At 43.2% G+C, this 8775-nt stretch overlaps 1 protein-coding gene across 5 annotated transcripts in view; it reads left to right on the plus strand.

Annotated features, from left to right (window-relative positions):
- The first annotated feature begins 419 nt into the window (after positions 1-419).
- Positions 420-8775, plus strand: part of mindy1 (MINDY lysine 48 deubiquitinase 1) — a 19664-nt gene continuing 11308 nt past the window's right edge. Inside the window, exons 1-4 of one of the 5 annotated variants that reach the window (XM_044336111.1) lie at positions 1108-1490; positions 4613-4792; positions 5017-5389; positions 6813-7067. In XM_044336111.1, coding sequence (XP_044192046.1) covers positions 5044-5389; positions 6813-7067 — 601 coding nt within the window. In that variant the 5' untranslated portion in view covers positions 1108-1490; positions 4613-4792; positions 5017-5043. Of the gene's footprint in view, positions 568-763; positions 1050-1107; positions 1491-4612; positions 5390-6812; positions 7068-8775 lie in introns of those variants that run through there. The other 4 variants (XM_044336112.1, XM_044336110.1, XM_044336113.1 and 1 more) reach the window with 4 other exon arrangements.

Genomic DNA, 8775 nt, shown 5'->3' on the forward strand with positions numbered 1-8775 from the left:
TGAAAAGTAACTAAAGCTGTCAAATAAATGTAGTGGAGTAGAAAGTACAATATTTCCCTCTGAAATGTAGAAAGTAGCATCACATGGAAACACTCAAGTAAAGTACAAGTACCTCAACATTGTACTTAAGTATAGTACTTATACATAGTTACTTTCCACCAGTATGATAAAAATAGAATCAGCTGTAAATCATGTGGCCTTTTTTCCTCATAAGACAAAATCAAAATTTATTTTATTGACAGCAAAACCTCAGTCTGTGTATTATCTGGTGTATTTTAAATGATCTGTTCCTCCTTTAAACTGTTTCATCTCACAGAACATCGATGCGGTGTTTTAACACACCCTGTGTCCCGGGTGAGCGGGGCCTACCGCAAACTGCGTCCATCTCGGTTCATCTCATCCCCAACCACAGTCTAAACATCAGGAAATTACAGTTACTGTAATAAACTGATTTAACCTGAGAGCTGGTTTCGTATCGATAAGCTTCTGAGAGCACCGCCCATCTAAGTCACCGTGTAACTCAAATCTAACACACCGGACTGTGTCGAAGATACAGAGAGTGAAAAGGTAAAAGTCTCGACCAACTCATTAAAACTACATTTATGACCTGATTTGGCTTTTTGATGTTCTGCGACATGAAGTATGTTAATGTTATAAACCAATGAGGCGGGATTAGCGGGTAAAAACGGCAAATAAACACTCGAGTGTAACTTTAAAGTGAAGTAAAGGTGCCGCACCTGACACAACCGTCCTCAGTGTGCATGTTGTCCTGATTATTAACGTCTGCTCGAATAAACTGCAGCTTTCATTACGATGTTTTTAACAGTTATGTTCCGTATTTATATTTAACCCACGAAACAAACAAAAACCTTGTTGACATTAAGACCAAAGGGGCTACAGAGTCAAACTACGGATCGACTAAGCGTTATAAAAAGTTGATATTTATTTTAAATGTTTGCTGCTTTGATATCACTTCTTCGCCGAAAGTATCAGCATCTCCCACCGTGGCCGGAGGGTGAAGAATAAAGCTCCAGGCTGAGTGATATTCTGTTGGTTATTAAATTAATGCTAAATTTAAGTATTTTCAAATGCAGTCTGACGTCGTCGTCACTGAACAGCGCGAGGCTCGGCTAGCTGTATGCTAGCTAACTTTCTGCCGTTCTGCCAAGCAGAATAGGGACAAAACTCGCAGTGACGACCGTGTCAACTGTAGTTTACTGTGTCATTTGTTGTTATTATATGTATTTAATGCACCGTAAGTGTACAAAGAGGCTTTGTTTTATCATTGATGTTTTATTTCTTTAAAAAAATGTGCAAGCTAGGAGGCTAACGGCTAAAGCAGGCGTTTAAAGTTGACCGGATGTGACGTAAGCTATGTGGTGTTTTGCTGTGGGCGTGGCCTGTGTGTGCGCCTGATGTAAACAGCTAGCATGTCCGCTGACGAGCCAGAGTCCGCGCAGATAACTCACCCGGAGCCGGTGTACGTGTCGGTAAGCAGCATTTCATCTAACCGATTGTTTGTGATATGAAGGCGGAGATCAGCGCCGTATCCCGGGCAGCAGCTCCGCAGCGGTTCCTCTCTGTGTGGAACAACAGCTAAGTTGGCTAAGTTAGCTAGCAGAGCTAGCGTCAGTTGTACAGAAAGCTGCTTACAGCTGAGGTGGAAAGTAACTAAGTACATTTACTCAAGTACTGCATTTAAGTATAATTTTGAGGTATTTGTACGTTACTTGAGTATTTCCATGTGATGCTACTTTCTACATTTCAGAGGGAAATATTGTACTTTCTACTCCACTACATTTATTTGACAGCTTTAGTTACTTTTCAGATGAAGATTTGACACAATGGATAATATAACAAGCTTTTAAAATACAACACATTGTTAAAGATGAAACCAGTGGTTTCCAACCTTTTTGTCTTTTGACGTCTTACAAAAAGCAGTGTGTAGTCGGGGTCACATTTCACATGTCTATGAGTTGTTAACAGCTCCACCAAATAGTGATTTTTCCCTCTAAACTTCTCACATGCTTTCATTTCAATAAATGTTCAAATGATCCAATATTTCAGCAAAAATCAAAGATTAGAGAAAAAGTCCAAAAACTGAAAACAGATTTGTGTATCAGAACTTTGTTTTTTCTTCTTTCCTCTCCCATTAATCATCTCACCACCCCTCAGATTTATCTGCTGACCCTTTGGAGGGCCCCGACCCCTAGGTTGGGAACCACTGGACTAAACTAGCTAACTGTATATAAAGTAGTGTAAACTAGCTCCACCTCCAGCAGCTACAACAGTAACATGCTGCTCTAACACTGATGCTTCACTATTAATAATCTAATGATGTCATATATAATAATATATCAGTCAGAGGGACCAAACCACTACTTTTACTGCAATACTTTAACTACATCAAGCTCATAATACTTATGTACTTTTACTGCAATACTTTAACTACATCAAGCTCATAATACTTATGTACTTTTACTGCAATACTTTAACTACATCAAGCTCATAATACTTATGTACTTTTACTGCAATACTTTAACTACATCAAGCTCATAATACTTATGTACTTTTACTGCAATACTTGAACTACATCAAGCTCATAATACTTATGTACTTTTACTGCAATACTTGAACTACATCAAGCTCATAATACTTATGTACTTTTACTGCAATACTTGAACTACATCAAGCTCATAATACTTATGTACTTTTACTGTAGGAGGATTCTTCACACAGGACTTTTACTTGTAATGGAGTATTTGAACATATCTGTATTGGTACTTTTACTGCAGTGAAGGATGTGAGTAGATGTGAGTAGGTGGGTGTAGGTGGGTGTTGATGGGAAATGCTGTCAGCAGTGAGTACAGTCAAAGTCACACTGTGGAGTTTTCACTGTGAACCATCTTTGAACAGAGTGTCGCTGTGTGTTTGTGAGCAGACTGAGGAGTATTATGGGAACTTGAGCCTTTGTTTGTGTAGCTGATGACTGTCCCGAGTGACTGTTTACCAGCACACACACTGCTCCTCCTCCTCAGCCTCACAGTCTGACACACTGACATTTGCACGTTCGCTGCTCCTCGTATTCTTATGTGAACAGCTAAAGATAAACGTGTATCCGGTCAGGTGGGACAAGGTCACCTGACAGCAGGAGCACCTGATGTACACGATACTGAAGCTTACACTTACAACAGAGCGATAGCTGAACTTCACCTTCTGTTTACAGCGTAAATAAGACTCATAATATTAGAGATAATATCAGGATCTCCAGTTCAAATGCTAAAGTCAAAGTTGATCTGAAGCTAATATGAAGCTTCAGCGTCCAAATGAGTCAAATCAAGTAGATATCTTTCAACGTTACAGTCTTTTTAGTGCCAAAGTTCCTCTTTTTGTTACTATACTTCCACCTGCAGCTCAACAGGGAAACACTGTCCGAGGAAACACAAAGAGGGAATTTGATGCTAAAAAGACTGTAAATGTGTCAGATATCCACTTGATATGACTAACTCAGACTGATGAAGCTGAATAGAAGCTTCACACAGACTTTAAATGAGTGTTATTGTTGTTAGCGGATCAGAAGAAGAAGCTAGCAGAGTTAGCATGTCTGTAGTAGATAGCTGCTAGCGTCAGTCTGCGGGTAAATGCTTCAGTGTTTCAGCCTGTAGCAGCTTCCAGTTGACTCATGTTCGGAGCTGCTGCTCGTTTATAAGATGTTTATCAAACTGGAACAATATCAACTGTCACAGTTCAACTGGCTTCTGAAATTAAACTAAGCTAAGCTAAGCTAAGCTAAGCTAACGAGCTAATGAGGGAGAGGAGACAGTTTCTGTCTTGACTGATAAGGAATAAATGACTGTGTGGACACACTTTTGGCCTCCATCACTTCCATTAAAACACATTTGAAGGATCTTTTAATATCCAGTATGAACAGGAGGAATGATTACAGACACCTGACTGCTGCTTTAACTGGGAACACTGGGAACACTGTGCTTTAATACAACAAACAGAGAGAAACCAGAGCGAGTGTAGACGAGTCTTTTTGTGACTTTTAAGAACTTAAAGTGTGATTCATTTTTGAGGAATATGTTGATTGTTCAGGACGTGTTTATTCTAGTTTAGTACAAAGACTGGAAGCAGGAGGAAACAGCTGATCCTTTCCAACATGTCGGCTCCGCCCTGCAGTCAGCGACGACTCAGCGCGTTTAACATCCTTTAACATCTCTGGATGTGTTATGTATGAAATGTTGCAGAGCAGAACTGATTAATTTTTATTTGATGCTTTAATTTCACAACCTGAAACAGACTTCCTGTGTGTTTATTTCATCCGTCTGTTGTTTTGTACAGGAGGAGTCAGAAGAACCAGTTCAAGACACTGAAGACACCAAAACTATCAAATAACACGACAAACATAAATATGTTTCATATTTTAGATCCTTGACGCTGTTTGATGACAGATGATGTCAGCTGGAAACATTGATGAAACGTGATCAGTATCAGCTGACGTCATCGTTACTCATCAGATGAATCTGAACAGCTGATGGGAGTAAATGTGATAATTGATCAGGAAACAGTTCAGTCTGGTCCTGACGGTTCCTCCTCTGTGTGTCCTCAGGTCTGACGGGACGTCTGTGGACGACGTAGCCGACCAATCACAGCGGAGAGCCGAGCCGAAGCTTCACCTGCCGACCACTTCCTGTCAGCGGCCGCGGAGACGACCGCCGTCGTTTTTTTAATCTATATTGAACTCATGACGAGGGACTGGAGACTGTGTGTCATGTTCACTGGCAGATAGGTGTGTTTGTTTTTTGGACCCTCAGCAGGCGACACATAAGACAGACGGGAGGTCATCGGGGTTCCTGTCGGCCATGTTCCTCCACGCCGCCATCTTGAATCAATGTCCTGAAATCTGAGACTGAAGTAAAGCGAGCGAGGCTGCGTTTGATGAAGGGCTCCGCTGCCTGCTTGATTTTTTTCTACACGTGTTGTTTGTGTAAATAAAGTTTTCTCTTTTTGAAGCCGCCGCCGCCAGTCGATCAGCTGATCATGGCCGAGTCCAGCTCGGAGCCGACGGCAGCGGATCTGCTGATCCGACGCAACGAAGAGCCGCCGTCTCTCCCCGCGGAGAGCATCTCCAAAGAACTCATGGTAACCATGACGACGGAGGGGTCAGAGGTGAGAACCGAAGTCCCGAGCAGCAACGGCACCGCCGACAGTCCTCTGCCCTCCGCCGTCGTCCTGAAGGAAGAGGCTCCGCCCACGCCGCCAGAGTCGTCACCCCCGTCATCCGAAAACGGAACTATGATGGCAGCCACCACAGAAGAAGAGTCTCTGTCCACTCTGCTCAGACACATCAGGTCTGAAGGAGGCGCGGAGCGAGGAGGAGAGCCAGGTGAGAGGTCACAGCAGGTCACATGTTTACCGCCACAAAGACTTAAAGAGTCGTTTCCTGTTATTTATTTCCTGTTGTGATGTCGTATGTAGAGATGCTGCCTGCAAGTCAGAACTCAGGGCTTCAAACTGCTCTCACCATGTTTTTTTTCTACCTCGCTGAAGAGCTGCCATCTGTTCTGTAGCCTTGGTTGCTAAGGTTGTTGCTAAGGTGGTTGCTAAGGCGGTTGCTAAGGTGTTTCCATGTGTTGTTCAGCTCCAACATGTACGGATGGATTTGAGAAGTTGACATTTCGAATAAAGAAGGAGAAGAAGAAGTGAAATCCTGCTACTATAGTTTGTTTACGTAGCCTCCGGAGCCGGAGGAAGCTTCCTGAAGCTGACCAATCAGAACAGAGTGGGCTCATCAGGAGGGCGGGGCCTTAAAGAGACAGGAGCTAAAACGGCCTGTTTCAGACAGAGGCTGAACTGAGGGGCTGCATAAAGGACCAGTAGAAGATCAATAAGGAGTTTTTATTCCAGTAGAGCCCCAGAATATAAATATAGAGCTGAATATTTGTCCTTTAACAGCCTGTAAGTGAACTTGTAGGCGTTGTCCTGGGTTCTACTTTTGTTTCTACTGTCTAAACCTCAGGAGGCGGGACTAAATCAAGTCCCAGGTAGCTTGTGATTGGTCAAGCAGATGCGTCGTCTCATCTCGACCATAAACACAACAACCAGCTTCTCACTTGTGTTTTCACATCAGTCAGGACTTTATACATCTATATTATGGTGATGTACATCTGATCCTTCCCAGTTTGTAAAACACAATGAAAAAACAGGACAGAACCGACATTACAGCTCATTATAAACCATTGATGAACTGTTTATATGCTGATTATTAATGATAAATATGGAAACACCACAACATGTATATGACTCACTTTTAATTCACTTTATTTATTGACAACAACAGTTAATCAACAGTAGATCTGTAATTCTGTCGTCTCAGGCCAGAAGGAATAAGATGATAATATTCCTGGTATAAACATTAATCACAGACTAATAACCTCTGCACCCTGACGGTGAGTAAAGTCACTGCGTTTCTGATCTGACGTTCGTCTGTTTTCAGTCGTCGGAGGTTTTTCAGTAAAGTTGAGCTGCAGCTGCTTCACATTCAGGAAGTGGAAACTCTGCAGCTTTGTGTGAGCAGAGAAACAAGCAGCCAGTCAGGAGCCGCCTTCAATCAGCCATTGTTGTTGTTGTTGGATGGTGGTTGGATGTGATTGGCTGCCGGCCAGCGAGGACAAAGTTTGAGAACAAGCAGAAACTAAAACGTCTGATTTTGAACTAAAGAGCTTTATAAGTATGTTTAACAGCGCTGGTTACGGACTCGTCTGGTGTTTGGTGTGAATTCTGTGGTCTCTTGTGTGTCTCTCTTGCAGGTCTGGATGTGGACCTGGAGGAAAGCTCCTCCGTGGCGACGGCGGGCGGCTCGGACGACCAGCGCGAGTCCACCGACTCGGCGTCCTTCTCCATCCCCAGCCTGGAGCTGTCAGACGGGGTCACGGCCACAGGAAACTCCCTGGACGTGGAGGACGGCCTGTCCTCGTCCTACTCGGCTCTGGGTGTGGAGGGCTGCTCTCCGTCCACCGAGGTCCCCAGTCTGAAGGAGGACGAGGCGCTGCTGGAAGCTGCTGGTGAGACTCCGCTGATGCTTCACAGTCTGTCAGAGCTGAAACTGTAATCAGCAACTATTCTGATAATCAATTAATTGTCATTTTTCAAGCAAAAATAGTGAAAAATGCAACTTCTTCTCAGGTTCCAGCTGCTCAGACAGAAAGATGTTTCTTCTTTTAGTTGTATCTGATAACAAACTGAAGGTCCTTTAAATAAATGATTAACTGATTAATTGAAAACATCTGCAGGTGAATCAATAATGAAAATAATCTTTAGTTGTCGTACATCCAAGATGAACGTTGACGTTGCTGCTGGAACAACTCTGGTTGTGTCGACGTAGCTCGGTGCTCCGGTCGGATCCACACGGAGAGCCGAGGCTAACGTTAGCTGGGAGGCTAGCAGAGGCTAGCTGGTCGTGCTTCCCTCCGGTCATGCTGCGGCTAACGCTCCGCTAGCCTCCCACAGCTAACGTTAGCCCCGGTTTGTTATTCAGGTTAAAGTGGGAAGAAGCAGCTGAGTGAAGTGCAGCCTGCGGAGGAAACACCGGGACCGTCAGGGTCAAACAGTCCGTGGAGGAGCTGCTACTATGATCGGCTGCACAGATAGGAAACACCTTGGCTGACAGGATGTACCACTCTGTTGGGAAGAAAACTTCTTCTTTTTGGTTTATAACGGCGGTTGTCAACCAGCGTATTAGGTGCATTAGCGCCACCTTCTGGTCCGGAGTGTGGACCAGAGATTAAATCCTACACATTAATCCTGTCTGTCTAATAAACTCAATGAAAACTCTACTGCTGCTCCCACTTGGCAGGTTCAGGTTTTAATGCTGAGCTCCTGAACTCCAGTCTTCCTCAGTTCTTCCTTCATATATTGTCTTTATTGATCATATTTAGTATAATCTATGCTGCATGTATAATAGTCTCCTCAGCCAGCTGGTAATAATATGTGCATATATCAGCATCGGCCACAATGAGTTGGAAATATCGACATATCGAATATCAGCAAAAAATCCAATATCGTGCATATAGAATATATGATATATAGAGATTAGTGGTGGTACTGGTACCAGTTCCTTTTTAAACATAAACAATCCTGTTTCGGATCCCTTACATTAGTTTTTTTTTTTTTTTTTTTGGGACCAAAATACAAACTAATTAGGACATTTTCTCTCTGGTGGATAAAATCTGTTTCAGACGGTTTCTAAATGACCTCAAACCCAGTTAAACATCTTCTGAGACACGTTAAGATGATTCAGCTCAACACGGATCATCAGTGTGTTCATTGCGTGTTCAGGCGGATCCGTGTTAGCGTCTCCAGGAAGTTTGATCTGACAGGAGAAAACAGCAGCAGCAAAATAAAATGCTGACATGTTAACAACCGCAGTGTGTTTCAGAGCGCCAACACACACACACACACACACACACACACACACACACACACACACACACACACACACACACACACACACACTCAGCAGAGCAGTGATGTCATCGGTCAGAGCAGCTGGAACACAGACGAGTGTTTGTTGATGAATCACAGCAGTGAGAGAAGATGACGGGAAGCAAAGAGACAAACAGCTGATCAGAGATTCTCAACACGTCAAACTCAGCAGGAACATAAAGACGACTTTACCTTTTAAATATCGTTAATGATCTGAACGTGATTAAAAACGTGTCATCATATTAACGATGATAGTGACGTGTTTACATGGTGATTATTTACAGCTGG

This window comes from Thunnus albacares, chromosome 19, assembly GCF_914725855.1.
Source record: "Thunnus albacares chromosome 19, fThuAlb1.1, whole genome shotgun sequence".
Classification (NCBI taxonomy): Eukaryota; Metazoa; Chordata; class Actinopteri; order Scombriformes; family Scombridae; genus Thunnus; species Thunnus albacares.